Source organism: Oncorhynchus gorbuscha, linkage group LG12, assembly GCF_021184085.1.
Source record: "Oncorhynchus gorbuscha isolate QuinsamMale2020 ecotype Even-year linkage group LG12, OgorEven_v1.0, whole genome shotgun sequence".
Classification (NCBI taxonomy): Eukaryota; Metazoa; Chordata; class Actinopteri; order Salmoniformes; family Salmonidae; genus Oncorhynchus; species Oncorhynchus gorbuscha.
The window spans coordinates 42,459,650-42,474,397 of record NC_060184.1 but is presented as its reverse complement, the minus strand read 5'-3'; the positions used below and the strand labels follow the sequence as shown (position 1 = coordinate 42,474,397).

Genomic DNA, 14,748 nt, shown 5'->3' with positions numbered 1-14,748 from the left:
GAGTCAAAATAAAAAACTAAAACTGCTGATACTTTCTAATAATTTGATGAATTACCCAATTAAACTAAGATTACATAATTCAGAATAGGATCAGCTAACAGCTTGGAAATACTCAAAGAACAGTGTGTGTGTGTGTGTGTGTGTGTGTGTGTGTGTGTGTGTGTGTGTGTGTGTGTGTGTGTGTGTGTGTGTGTGTGTGTGTGTGTGTGTGTGTGTGTGTGTGTGTGTGTGTGTGTGTGTGTGTGTGTGTGTGTGTGTGTGTGGTCACATCTACACCTCATGTTGGGGCTGGGTAGGAGCGATTGATCGGAATAATCTAGTTGCTGGGTTGGGAAGAAGGAGAAGGGGAGGATGAAAGAGGCAAATCAGGTGCACATATGTCACCTCCTTTACCCTGGGCGGGACAGGACTGACAGATACCCTTTATACATAAGCCTTGGTTTATATAGAGCAGAACGATTGCCAGTGAACAGACAGGAGCATGCAACACGCTACTAAACACAAGACCTCCTCCATTCCTGTCATTATTGAAAGAGATTGTAATATCTCACATCTCAAAATAGGACTACTTAATGTTAGATCCCTCACTTCCAAGGCAGTCATAGTCAATGAACTAATCACTGAGCATAACCTTGATGTGATTGGCCTGACTGAAACATGGCTCAAGCCTGATACATTTATTGTGTTAAATAAGGCCCCTCCTCCTGGTGACACTAGTGACATATCCCCTGCGCATCCCACAAAGGCAGATGCACAGATATTTCAATGAACCCCTGAAAAATATGGCGTTCTAATATTTTAGCTTCTAGTCATGAAATCTACGCAGCCTACACAATAACTTTGTATATCTACTGTACTGTTTACAGGGCTCCTGGGCCATATACAGCATTCCTCATTGAGGTCCCTGAATTCCTAACGGATCTTGTAGTCATGGCAGATAATATTCACATTTTTGGTGACTTCAATATTCACATGGCAATGTCCACAGACACACTCCAAAAGGCTTTCGGAGCCATCATTGACTCCGTGGGTTTTGTCCAACATTGACTCCGTGGGTTTTGTCTCTGGACATGCATTGCCACAGTCATACCCTGGATTTAGTTTTGTCCCATGGCATAAATATTGTTAATCTAAATGTTTTTCTTTATATTACTGGACTATCGGACCACCATTTTATTACGCTTGCGATCGCAACCAATAATCTGTTTAGACCCCAACCGAGGATTATCAAAAGCCACGCTATAAATTCTTGGACAACCCAAAGATTCCTAGATGCCCTTCCAGACTCCCGCCACCTACCCAAGGACGTCGGAGTACAAAAATATGTCAACCTCCTAACCGAAGAGCTATATGTAACCTTGCCTAATACCATATATGCAGTTGCACCTCTAAAACCAAAAAATATTTGTCGTAAGAATTTAGCTCCCTGGTATAGAGAAAATACCCAAGTCCTGAAGCAAGCTTCCAGAAATGTGGAACGGAAATGGCGCTCCACCATACTGGAAGTCTTCTGACTAGCATGGAAGACAGTGCCATGCAATATCGAAGAGCCCTCACTGTTGCTCAATCAGCATACTTTTCCAACCTAAATAGGCAGAATAGAAAAATTCCCCCAAAATGTTTTTGACACTGTCGCAAAGCGAACTTAGCTAACTGGACTTCACGTCAGCAGTGATGAATTCATGAACTTCTTTGACAAAAAGATCATGATCATTAGAAAGAAAATTGCGGACACCTCTTAGAATCTGCTTATTTCTCCAAAACTCAGTTGTCCTGCACAGAACTGCTAGGACCTAAGATCAATGGAGACACTCAAGTTTTTTTATTCTGTATCTTTCGACTCATTCACAAAAATATTAATTGCATCTAAACCTTCCAGCTGCCTACTGGACCCTAGTCCAACTAAACTACTGATGAGATACTTCCTGTGCTTGGCCCTCCTATGTTGAACATAATAAATGGTTCCCTATCCTCCGGGTGAGTACCAAACTCACTAAAAATGTCAGTAACAAAGCTCCTGAAAAAGCCAAACCTTGACTCTGAAAATGTAAAAGAATATCAGCCGGGCCTCCCGAGTGTCGCAGCGATCTAAGGCACTGCATTGCAGTGTTGCGGCATCACTACAGCCTGGGGTTCGATCCTAGGCTGTAGTGTCACAACCAGCCGTTACTGGGAGTCTCATAGGGCAGAGCACAATTGGCGCAGCGCCGTCCAGGTTAGGGGAGATTTTGGCCGGGGGGCTTTACTTGGCTCATTGTGCTCTAGCAGCTCCTTGTGGTGGGCCGGGTGCCTGCAGGCTAACCTTGGTCGTCAAGGTGAATGGTGTTTCCTCTGACACATTGGTGCGACGGGCTTCCGGGTTAAGCAGGCATTGTGTTAAGAAGCGTGGCTTGGTGGGTCATGTTTCGGAGGATGCATGACTCGACCTTTGTCTCTCCCAAGCCCGTTGGGAAGTTGCAGTGATAAGACAAGATCGTAATCACAAAATTGGGGAGAAATAGAGGGTATACATTTTTATTTATTTTTTATTAAAAAATAATAATATCGTCCTATGTCGAATCTCCCATTCCTCTCACAATTTGGGAAAAAATGTGTTGCTCCCTGCCTTCCCGAAGACAAACAATGAATACAAAACGCTCCAGTCGGGTTTTAGACCCCATCAAAGCACTGACACTGCATTTGTGAAGGTGGTACATTACCTTTTAAAGGCGTCAGACCAAGGTTCTGCATCTGTCCTCCTACTAGACCTTAGTGAAGCTTTGGAGAGATTGGAAACCCTAATAGGTCTACATGGACAAGTTATTGCCTGGTTTTTGGCATTTTTCCCATTTTGTTGCATTACAACGTGTAATATAAATAGGTTTTAAGTTGGACTTCATGTAATGGACATACACAAAATAGTCCAAATTGGTGAAGTGAAATGAAAAAAATTACTTGTTTAAAAAAAAAAACTTCTATTAAACAAAAAACAGAAAAGTGGTGCGTGCATATGTATTCACCCCCTTTGCTATGAAGGCCCTAAATAAGCTCTGATGCAACCAGTTACCTTCAGAATTCACATAATTAGTTAAATAAAGTCCACCTTTGTGCAATCTAAGTGTCACATGATCTGTCACATGATCTCAGTATATATATACACCTGTTCTGAAAGGCCCCAGAGTCTGCAACACCACTAAGCAAGGGGCACCACCACTAAGCAAGGGGCACCACCAAGCAAGCGGCACCATGAAAACCAAGGAGCTCTCCAAACAGGTCAGGGACAAAGTTGTGGAGAAGTACAGATCAGGGTTGGGTTATAAAAAAAAATTAAACTTTGAACATCCCACGGAGCACCATTAAATCCATTATTAAAACATGTAAATAATATGGCACCACAACCAACAAACCTGTCAAGAGAGGGCAGCCCACCAAAACTCATGGACCAGGCAAAGAGGGCATTAATCAGAGAAGCAACAAAGAGACATAAGATAACCCTGGAGGAGCTGCAAAGCTCCACAGTGGAGATTGGAGTATCTGTCCATACGACCACTTTAAGGTTCCATTTTAGGACCACTATTTGTTTTCACTATATAATCTACGTCTTGGTGATGTCATTCAAAAACACAATGTCAACTATCACTGCTATGCAGACGACATATAGATGTATATGTTTTATGAAACATGGTGAAGCCCCTAAATTGCCAACTCTGGAAGCCTGTGTTTCAGACATAAGGAGGTGGATGGCGACAAATGTTTTACTTTTAAACTCACACAAAACAGAGATGCTAGTCCTAGGTCCCAAGAAACAAAGAGATCTGCTATTTGATCTGACAATGAATCTTAGACGAATGTACAACCATCAAAACTGTGAAGGACATCGGCGTAACTCTGGACCCCGGATCTCTCTTTTGACGAACACATCAAGAACATTTCCAGGGCAGTGTCTTTCCACCTTTGGAGCAAAAATCTGAAACCTTTTGTCCAAAAAGAATGCAGAAAAGCTCATCCACGCTCTAGATAAGACTACTGCAGTGCTCCACTACCCGGCTACTGCCCAGCTACCCGGATAAAGCACTAAATAAACTTTATTTGCTGGAATCTTGACTAGAACAAAAATATTTGATCATATTACTCCAGTGCTATTGCACTGGCTTCCTGTTAAGTCTAAGGCTGATTTCAAGGTTTTACTGCTAACCTACAAAGCATTACTGTCAATGTTGTGCGCTACGTGTACGACGTCAGGTGCAGGAGAGCAGTGAGTTGTGATCAGGCGCACCTTTATTTGGCAAAAGCACAAAAGTCAATAAGTGCGAAAACACTCACAAATATACAAATGTATGACAAATACATACAACGGGTCAAAATACGATACCCGGGGGGAAAACCAGTCTGGCGCATCACACTAAACACGTAAAAAAACAATTCCACACAAAGACATGGGGAACAGAGGAATAAATACATGCAATAAATAAATACAATAAATACAGTATCTCTCTGATTTGGTCCTGCTGTACGTACCTACACATAAGCTATGGTCACAAGACACAGGCCTCCTTATTGTCCCTAGAATTTCTAAGCAAACAGCTGGAGGGAGGGCTTTACATTTTTATGGAATGGTCTGCCTACCCATGTGAGAGACGCAGACGCGGTCTCGACATTTAAGTTTTTACTGAAGACTCATCTCTTCAGTAGGTCCTATGATTGAGTGTAGTCTGGCCCAGGGATGCAACGGTGAATGGCAAAGCACTGGAGTGACAAACCACCCTTTCTGTCTCTGCCTGACTGGCTCCCCTGTCACCACTGGGATTCTCTGCCTCTAACCCTATTATGGGGGCTGAGTAACTGGCTTACTAGCGCTCTTCCATGCCACCTCTAGGTGGGGTGCATCACATTGTGCCAGGATTTTTTGCTATACTCGACTTGAGTGGGTTGAGTCACTGACGTGTCCGGTCTTGCTCAGGCTCATGCAGTGGTGGAAAACTATATTCATCCTTATCTCAGGGTAGTAAGTTGGTGGTCTATTGATATCCCTTCTAGTGGTGTGGGGGCTGTGCTTTGGCAGAGTGGATGGGGTAATATCCGGTCTGGTTGGCCCTGTCCGGGTGTATTGTCTCAGCCTCCAGTATCTATGCTGCAATCGTCTATGTGCTGGAGGGCTAGAGTCTGCTCCCTCTAATTCTCCTATCTCTCTCCACAAGAAAGAGTAGAGTACAGTTGAGTAAAGTAGAGTAGAGTAAGAGATAGAGAGAGATGCATGCATACACACACAGAAACACAGAGAGACACAAAGAGAGAGAGAGAGGGAGAGCGAGAGGGAGGGAGAGCGAGAAACCTAGGAGATTCCAGGTTTTTACCTCTCTCTGTTGAACTTGAGTGAGTGGAGGATGGCGGGCCTCTTCTGTCTCAGGTTCCAAAGGTGCACGCTGTCATCTGCCAGAGCACTCACCAGCGCCCCCTGTGGCAGAAATGGAGAAGACAGCATTTACACACAGGTAAGCATCAGTCCACAATGCACACACAAGCTTGCAATGACGTTTCCTTGGTGAAAGAGGCGGAATTTCAAGCAGACATGGAAAGGGCTCCCACAGGGTCTGCTGGAGCTGCTGAGTCACAAAGAGACGCAAACACACACACAGGCACACAGGCACGCACACACACTCATCTATAGAGATACAGGAGTGTTTGAGATGTCTTGGAGTGGAGAAGAAAGGAGATAGAAAGGGGTTTAGTGGGGTAGAGGGGGAGAGAGAGCGACAGTGTCAGTAGAGGGGGCTTGGTGTTGGATGAGGTGTGTGTTCCTGTCTTCATTACTCACCTCATTGATGAGAAACTGTAGCGAGATGACAGCGGCTCCACTCTCATGTTGACAGTAGCACTCTACACCTGGACGACCAAACCTGATAGGATCTCTGTCAAGGAATCAACCAATGGAGAAGAAGGTGGGATGGATAAGAAAGGAGATCGAACCACACAATGATCAACTATGAGATTCGTTGTTTGCTATAGGTTTCAGTCCTTACATGGGCTTTTGGTACAGAACAGCCAATGTCTTGCTCTGTTTTTCTGTCATGACCAAGCATTGGACAGGTTAGAGCCATTCGACTGTCCACCCACAGTAAACGCCAAAGTACTTTTCAGTAGTTTATCTACACTATACATGCAAAAGTATGTTGACATCCTTTTCAAATTAGTGGATTTCTGACCTGCTAGAGCTGCCCCGGTCAAATGTAAGTGTTGTTATTGCAAAGTGGAAATGTTGAGCAGCAACAACGGCTCAGCCGTGAAGTGGTAGGCAACACAAGCTCACAGAATGGGGCTGCAGAGTGCTGAAGCACGTAAAAATTGTCTGTTCTCGGTTGCAAAACTCACTACCGAGTTCCAAACTGCCTCTGGAAGCAACGTCAGCATAAGAAATGTTTGTCAGGAGCTTCATGAAATGGGTTTCCATGGCCGAGCAGCCGCACACAAGCCTAAGATCACCAGGCACAATGCCAAGCGCCGGCTGGAGTGGTGTAAAGCTAGTCGACATTGGACTCTGGAGCAGTGGAAACGCGTTCTCTGGAGTGATGAATCAAGCTTCACCATCTGGTAGTCCGACGGACTAATCTGGGTTTGGCGGATTCCAAGAGAACACTACTGTTCTATGTGCCAACTGTAAATTTTGGTGGATGAGGAATAATGGTCTAGGGCTGTTTTCATGGTTTGGGCTAGGACCCTTAGTTCCAGTGAAGGGAAATCTTAACACTACAGCATACAATGACATTATAGATGATTCTGCGCTTCCAACTTTGTGGCAAAAGTTTTGGGATGGTCCTGTCCTGTTTCAGCGTGACAATGCCCTGGTGCACAAAGCCAGGTCCATACAGAACATGGTTTGTCGAGGTCGGTGTGGAAGAACTAAGACTGACCGACATAGAGCCCTGACCTAAACCCCATCGAACACCTTTGGAATGAATTGGAATGCCGACTGCGAGCCATGCCTTGTGGCCCAACATCAGTGACCAATTGAAGCAAGCCAATAAAAAGTTGCAGCAATGTTCCAACATCTCGTGGAAAGCCTTCCCAGAAGAGTGGAGGCTGTTATAACAGCAAAGGGGGGACCAACTCCATATTAATGTCCATGATTTTGGAATGAGATGTTCAAAGAGCATGTGTCCACATACTTTTGGTCATGTAGTGTATTTTGAAAATATGGGCATTTCCTAGCTAATATACTGCAGTCTGTCTATCCTGGTAGAGTTGTTTTCTGGAAAGATACAGTATGTGTACATACAGAACACAGAGATAAGACACAATTATATATTTACTTCAAAATAAACAAATATACGCTCAGTGGCCTGAGTATTAGGTACCCCACCCCGTTCATGAAAATGGTTCGCTCCTACAGACAGTGAGTCACGTGGCCATGACTTGCTATGTAAAGCAGGCAGATAGGCACAGAGGCATTCAGCTACTGTTCGATTGAATGTTCGAATAGGCAAACCAAAAAAAACATCAACATCAGTCCTGTGGGCGAAAACAGCTCGTTGATGAGAGGTTGCAGGAGAATGGCAAGAATCGTGCAAGTTCAACAGACGGGCCACAAACAGGCAAATAACGGCGTAGTACATCAGTGGTATGCAGAACGACATCTCAGATTCAACAACGCTGGACAATTGAGGAGTGGAAAAATATCTCCGGGTAAAACAAATCTTGGTTCCTGTTGCGTAATGCTAATGGCAGAGTCAGGATTTGGTGTAAGCACCATGAGTCCATGGCCCCATCCTGCCTGGTGTCAATGGTACAGGCTAGTGGCGGTGGTGTGTGGAAGGTTTTCCTGGCACAAGTTAGGTCCTTGATACCAATTGAGCAATGTTTCCATGCCCCGAAGAAATCAGTCTGTTCTGGAGACAAAGGGGGGTCCGATCCAGTACTAGATGGGTGTACCTAATAAACTGGCCACTGAGTGTATAAATAAATGGCAGAGGAAGATAATCTGGAGCTGCAGAGAAACAAACAACACAACATAATTACATATTCCTCCAACCTTAATCTGAGGTCACGACAGCGGAGAGAGAGAGAGACAGATATAGAGGGACAGAGAGAGGAAATAATGAAGAGTGGGGGAAATGGAAAAGAGTGGGAGGGAGAGTGGGAGAGAGTGCACGCATGCGTGGGTGCAAGAGAGAGAGGGATGGATGAGATGTATGGAGGAGGAGAGAGCTATGCAGATGTATAATAAATAAGCAGGGGGAGCAGGGAGAGAGAAAAATATAGAGAGAGAGAAAGAGAAAGGGAAAGATTGAAAATTAAGAGCTTCCTCCACTGAAGGCCTATATATGAGTGATGATGCGTATTCATCCTACCAAACATTCCTGTTCAGACAGAGTGGAAGAGAGGAGGGGAGCAAGAGAGGAGGGCCAGGTAGCTGTTTTTCATGGGGGATGCAGTTAAGCGTAACACATGACAGCCAGAGAGATGACACTTTCCTCATAAGAGAGGAGAAAGAAGCAAGCAAACAGAGCATCCTGCTAATATCTCCAGCTAAAATAGCCTACTAAAATAGAATATAATTGTATATACTGATCAGGGCAACACTAAACTACAGCATTACTGCACCAGAAAAGAACAAATGACCACACTCTTAAATATATTAACACACACACATCACACATCCGATTCACAAACAAAAATACTGTACATCAAACATGCACATAGCACAAATGGGAAGGCAAGCTTCTCCACCCTCCACACTCTCGCACACAAGAGAGAGCCCCCCTGCAGAGTAGTCGGAAGAATGTTCTGGATGCTTAAATCCAAGATGGGAACTGGAAGAGATTTAATTGAAAACTCATTCCAGAGATTGCCTGGCAACCAAATCTTTTGGGCCCGAAAAAAAAGGCAGGACTTATGATTGTGCTTTTTAAAACGTTTCTCTTCGACTTGCTCTAAAATGCAGGCAGGCTTCCAAAAAGCATATTATCGAAAAGCACACAGACAGACTAACTCTGGAAAACAGTTGGCTGTACAATGACATCAAACCATGGTCAAAGATAGAAAATAGTCATATACAATATAATAATATAGAGTATAGCATTTAGCAGGCACTTTTATCCAATGTGCATACATTTTTGTATGGGTGGTACCGTGAATATAGTGAACATTTATCAGACTGAACTCCCGTCTTAAATAAACCATTATGACAATATGCTAAATGTTTCAGGTCTGAGAAAAGTGAAATGTGTCCTCTAAAAGCCAACCTTTAGATCTAAAGATTATGCCTTCGGAATGTACCATTTACCTTTTGGCGGGTTGTTCTCTGTCTCAAAAATAAGGACAAAACCATATATAGATGGTATTGGAGTAACAAATCATTGTCTCTAAAATATAAACCTTAACGGCATGCCTCATGGCATCACAAGGACTATTCTATGTTTGGTTAAAGATAAAGCCCATGATGTTTAGCCTGGGATGACCCCTATGACACTTGAGGTTGAAAAGTACCTAAACTCCAGGCACATGATCCTTTGTGTTATCTTTCCACAGTATGACACTGTTCCTGTCACCACCAATACCACTCACATATTTGACAGATTGACTATAGTGAAGGAAAGAGGGAGACAGTAGAGAGAGAAAGAAAGAGAGAGAGAGAAGGAAGGAAGGAAAACTGGGTCAATTCCTCATCTTGTCAAGTCAGACGAAACTTTAAAAAGCTATTTCGGCAACATATCTGCTATTTCATGGGTTCTCATAGTCCCCACGCTTAGTGTTGGAAGCCGGAAGGGAGTCTTCTCTTTACATCAAACAAAGTGAACTTGTCAGGAGAGCTACAACTTGGGATGCTTATGGAGACAATATAACCCAGGGATAGCACTCAGTTGGTTCCTGTGGATGTAATCAAATTGCTGTGAGTGGACTCTTCACCTGACAGAACCAATTGAATGTATGATGGATCTTCTAGACCATTTGTTGTTTTGTACACCCTGCACCATAGGGAGTGATTGTCTTTGTGTGTGTGTGTGTGTGTGTGTGTGTGTGTGTGTGTGTGTGTGTGTGTGTGTGTGTGTGTGTGTGTGTGTGTGTGTGTGTGTGTGTGTGTGTGTGTGTGTGTGTGTGTGTGTGTGTGTGTGTGTGTGTGTGTGTGTGTGTGTGTGTGTGAGAGTCTATGCCAATGGTTAGTGACAGACATAGTATGTTGAAGAAAGACAGAGCACAGGGAGGGAGATAATGAGGAAAAGAGATAGAGTACCGAATAGAAAGATCTAGTGAGGAAAATGGAAAAACAGCAAGAGAGCGAGAACAGAGTAGAAGAATGAAAGCCAGTGAGAGATAAAACGATTGAGGGATAGAGAGAGACAGATAGAAAAATGATAGAAAGAGCCAACAGAAGAAAGAACGAGAAAGAGGGAGGCAGCGAGTGAAAGAAGGGAAAAATGCTGTGAGTGTGGAGGTCTGTGACGTTGGGCCGGGACTGACGTCAAACATGCCCAAACATACATCACCCTGCCAGGGAGGGGTTGGTCTGCTGCCTGCTCCCACAGCTCAGAGAGACAAAGGTTGAGAGAGAGAGAGAGAGAGAGAGAGAGAGAGAGAGAGAGAGAGAGAGAGAGAGAGAGAGAGAGAGAGAGAGAGAGAGAGAGAGAGAGAGAGAGAGAGAGAGAGAGAGAGAGAGAGAGAGAGAGAGAGAGAGAGAGAGAGACAAAGGTTGAGAGAGAGAGAGAGATCAATAAAGATAGTGGCAAGGAGGAAAATAGAGAGTGAGAGAGAGAGAGAGAGAGAGAGAGAGAGGGGATCTACCAGGGCATATAACCATCTACTGCAACAGTGCACAGCCAGTCTTCCACAGTGAGAAAGATAAAACAGCTTCTTATCACAGCCCAATGACCGAGAGTGATTTAGGGCACATAATGCCCTCCTAAATAAACAAACACATACACACACACATACAAAAACTCAAGCATACAATACATTTGAGAGCCACATTTAACGTGTACAAACTCAGGCATAAACATATGCGTGCGCGCGCGTACACACACCCTCGCACAAACACACATGCACAGTCACACACACACATTGAGCGGTAATTAAATTGTTTAATATAGTTCCAGTATAAATCATTTCCCCTGACACATTTGAGTTATTACGCATGCAAACAATTAAATCCCACATACAGTAGAGTAAAGTACAGGGCTGCTGGCTGTTTGTCACTGCCACAGTTACACCTAAACCACACTCCCACCTTCACTTGAACAAAGTAACAGTAAACCAGTGTACCACAGCTACACCATCCTCTCACCTTGGGGGTTGGGGGGGTGGGGGGGTGTAGTTCGGGCTACCTTCTGAGAATTCGTAGGCGAGTGAGTAAACCCCCACTGCCATCTGTTTTAATGGCCAATGTGTAATGATTGGGAAACAAAATGGATTACCCTACCAACGGGGCATTAAAAACTGCAATATCTTGTGTTTCACCGAGTCGTGGCAGAACGACGACACGGATGATATAAAGCTGGCGGGATTTTCCATGCATCGGCAGGACAGAGAAGCTATGTCTGGTAACACGAGGGGCGAGTGTGTGTGTCTATTTGTCAGGAACAGCTGGTGTTCAATGTCTAATATTAAATAAGTCTTGAGGTATTGTTTTATGATAAGCTGTAGACCACAATAGACCAAGAGAGTTCTCATCTATGTTATTCACAGCTGTCTATTTACCACCACAAACCAATGCTGGCACTAAGACCGCACTCAACCAACTCTATAAGGCCATAAGCAAAGAAGAAAATGCTAATCCAGAAGCGGCGCTCCTAGTGGCCAGGGACTTCAATGCAGGCAAACTTAAATCAGTATTACATCATTTCTACCAGCACGTCACATGTGCAACCAGAGGGAAAAACTCTAAGCCACCTTTAATCCATACACAGAGACACATACAAAACTCTACCTCACCCTCCATTTGGCAAATGTGATCATAATTCTAACTTTCTGATTCTTGCTTACAAGCCAAAACTAAAACAGGAAGTACCAGTGACTCGCTCACTACCGAATTGGTCAGATGACACGGATGCTAAACTATAGGACTCTCTTGCTAGCACAGACTGGAATATGTTCTGGGATTCATCCAATGGCATTGAGGAGTTTACCACCTCAGTCATCGGCTTCATCAGTAAGAGCATCGACGACGTTGTCCCAACAGTGACCTTGTGTTCATATCCCAAGAAGAAGCCATGGATTACAGGCAACATCCACATTGAGCTAAAGGCTATAGCTGCCTCTTTCAAGGATCAGGACACTAATCTGGATGCTAACAAGAAATCCTGAACTACGCCCTCAGACGAACCATCAAGCAGGCAAAGCATCAATACAGGATTAAGAAAGAATTCTACTACACCGGCTCTGACGCTCGTCGGATGTGGCAGGGCTTGAAAACTATTATAAGATCACAAAGGGAAATCCAGCTGCGAACTGTCCAGTGATGTGAGCCTATTAGACAAGCTAAATGCCTTTTATGCTCGCTTCGAGGCAAGCAACACTGAAGCATGCATGAGAGCACCAGCTGTTCTGATGCCTGTGTGATAATGCTCTTGGTAGCTGATGTGAGCAAGACCTTTAAAGAGGTCAACATTCACAAAGCCACAGGGCCACATGGATTACCAGGACGTGTACTCCAAGCATGCACGGACCAACTGGCAAGTGTATTCACTGACATTTTCATCCTCTCCCTGACCTAGTATGTAATACCTACATGTTTCAAGCAGACCACCATAGTCCCTGTGCCTAAGGAAGTGAAGGTAACCTGCCTAAATGATTACCACCCCATAGCACTCACGTCGGTAGCCATGAAGTGCTTTGAAAGGCTGGTCATGGCTCACACCCACAATTCGCATACCACCCCAACAGATCCACAGATGACGCAATCTCAATCGCACTCCACATGGCCCTTTCCCACTTGGACAAAAGGAACACCTATTTGAGAATGCTGTTTATTGACTACAGCTCAGCGTTCAACACCATAGTTCCCACAAAGCTCATCACTAAGGACCCTGGGACTAAACACCTCCCTCTGCAACTGGATCCTGGACTTCCTGACAGGCTGCCCCGTAAGGGTAGGAAACAACACGTCTGTCACGCTCATCCTTGACACTGGGGCCCCTCAGGGGTGTGTGCTTAGTCCCCTCTTGTACTCCCTGTTCACCCGCGACTACGTGGCCAAACATGACTCCAACACCATCATTATGTTTGCTGACGACACGACAGTGAGTGGTAGGTCTGATCAGTGCTAAACGTAATTTCAGGTCACAACTTGTAGACTTGTTTACGTGCTGCTGTACGTTTTGTTGCTAACCTTACTTTGCTACCTGCCAACTTTACGGTTTTCACTTTTTAATTACAGTTTATATTTTTGTTTTTTCCCCTCGCTCAAGCTGGACGTGGTTCATCAGGACCTCCACCAGCCGAGGCTAAGTAGTAACATTAACATGATGCCTTCTAATTGCAGTCGCTGTACTTACGGCGAGGATAGCTGTGCTGCAAGTCCAGCTTCAGATTCAATTGTTAGGCCAGGGTAATTTAAGTGTTTGGAAAGGATGAAACAGCGTCTGTGCCACCAGTAAGTACAGATAGTAGTATAAATCCCCCCGCCCAGTCCCCGCAGCCGGACAACTTTCTCATGGTTTCTGGAAGGAAATGCTATAGGAATGCTCAATCGGTGTCGCTCATTCAGCCAACAGAAACTTTCAACCGGTTCTTCCCATTAAGCAGCGAGTCGGAGTCAGAGGCCGAGCCTTCTCTGGTCTCTACTCCTCCCGTTACGGGGTCTGAGACGCCGAAGCCTCCCACCATTAGCTCTGACAAATTGAAAAACCTAGTCATTGGTGACTTCATCACCCGCAGTATTAGACTTAAAACAAATCATCCAGCAATCAGCCACTGTTTACCAGGGGGCAGGGCTACCAACGTTAAGGCTAATCTGAAGATGGTGCTGGCTAAAGCTAAAACTGGCAAATGTGAGAGTATAGGGATATTGTTATCCATGTCGGCACCAACGATGTTAGGATGAAACAGTCAGAGGTCACAATAGCTTCAGCGTATAAATCAGCTAGAAAGATGTGTCGGCATCGAGTAATTGTCTCTGGCCCCCTCCCAGGTAGGGGGAGTGATGAGTTCTACAGCAGTCACACAACTCAATCGCTGGTTGTAAACTGTTTTCTGCCCCTCCCAAAAGATAGAATTTGTAGATAATTGGCACTCTTTCTGGGACTCACCCACAAACAGGACCAAGCCTGGCCTGTAGAGGAGTGACAGACTCCATCCTAGCTGGAGGGGTGCTCTCATCTTATCATGAACATAGACAGGGCTCTAACTCCCCTAGCTCCACAATGAGATAGGATGCAGGCCAGGCAGCAGGCTGTTAGCCAGCCTGCCAGATTAGTGGAGTCTGCCACAAGCACAGTCAGTGTAGTCAGCTCAGCTATCCCCACTGAGACCATGTCTGTGCCTCGACCTAGGTTGGGCAAAACTAAACATGCCGGTGTTCGCCATAGCAATCTCACTAGAATAAAGACCTCCTCCATTCCTGCCATTATTGAAAGAGATTGTGATACCTCACATCTCAAAATAGGGCTACTTAATGTTAGATCCCTCACTTCGAATGCAGTTATAGTCAATTAACTAATCACTGATTATAATCTTGGTGTGATTGGCCTGACTGAAACATGGCTTAAGCCTGATGAATTTACGGTGTTAAATGAGGCCTTAACTCCTGGTTACACTAGTGACCATATCCTCCACGCATCC

At 44.7% G+C, this 14,748-nt stretch overlaps 1 protein-coding gene across 3 annotated transcripts in view; it reads right to left on the bottom strand.

The window, feature by feature from the left end:
- stxbp5a (syntaxin binding protein 5a (tomosyn)) overlaps positions 1-14,748 on the bottom strand; it is a 174,508-nt gene that overhangs the window by 109,129 nt on the left and 50,631 nt on the right. For all 3 annotated transcript variants that reach the window (XM_046292153.1, XM_046292154.1, XM_046292155.1), the window contains exons 3-4: positions 5,795-5,876; positions 5,334-5,434 (exon numbers count right to left, since the gene is read on the bottom strand). In XM_046292153.1, coding sequence (XP_046148109.1) covers positions 5,334-5,434; positions 5,795-5,876 — 183 coding nt within the window. The remainder of the gene's footprint in view (positions 1-5,333; positions 5,435-5,794; positions 5,877-14,748) is intronic.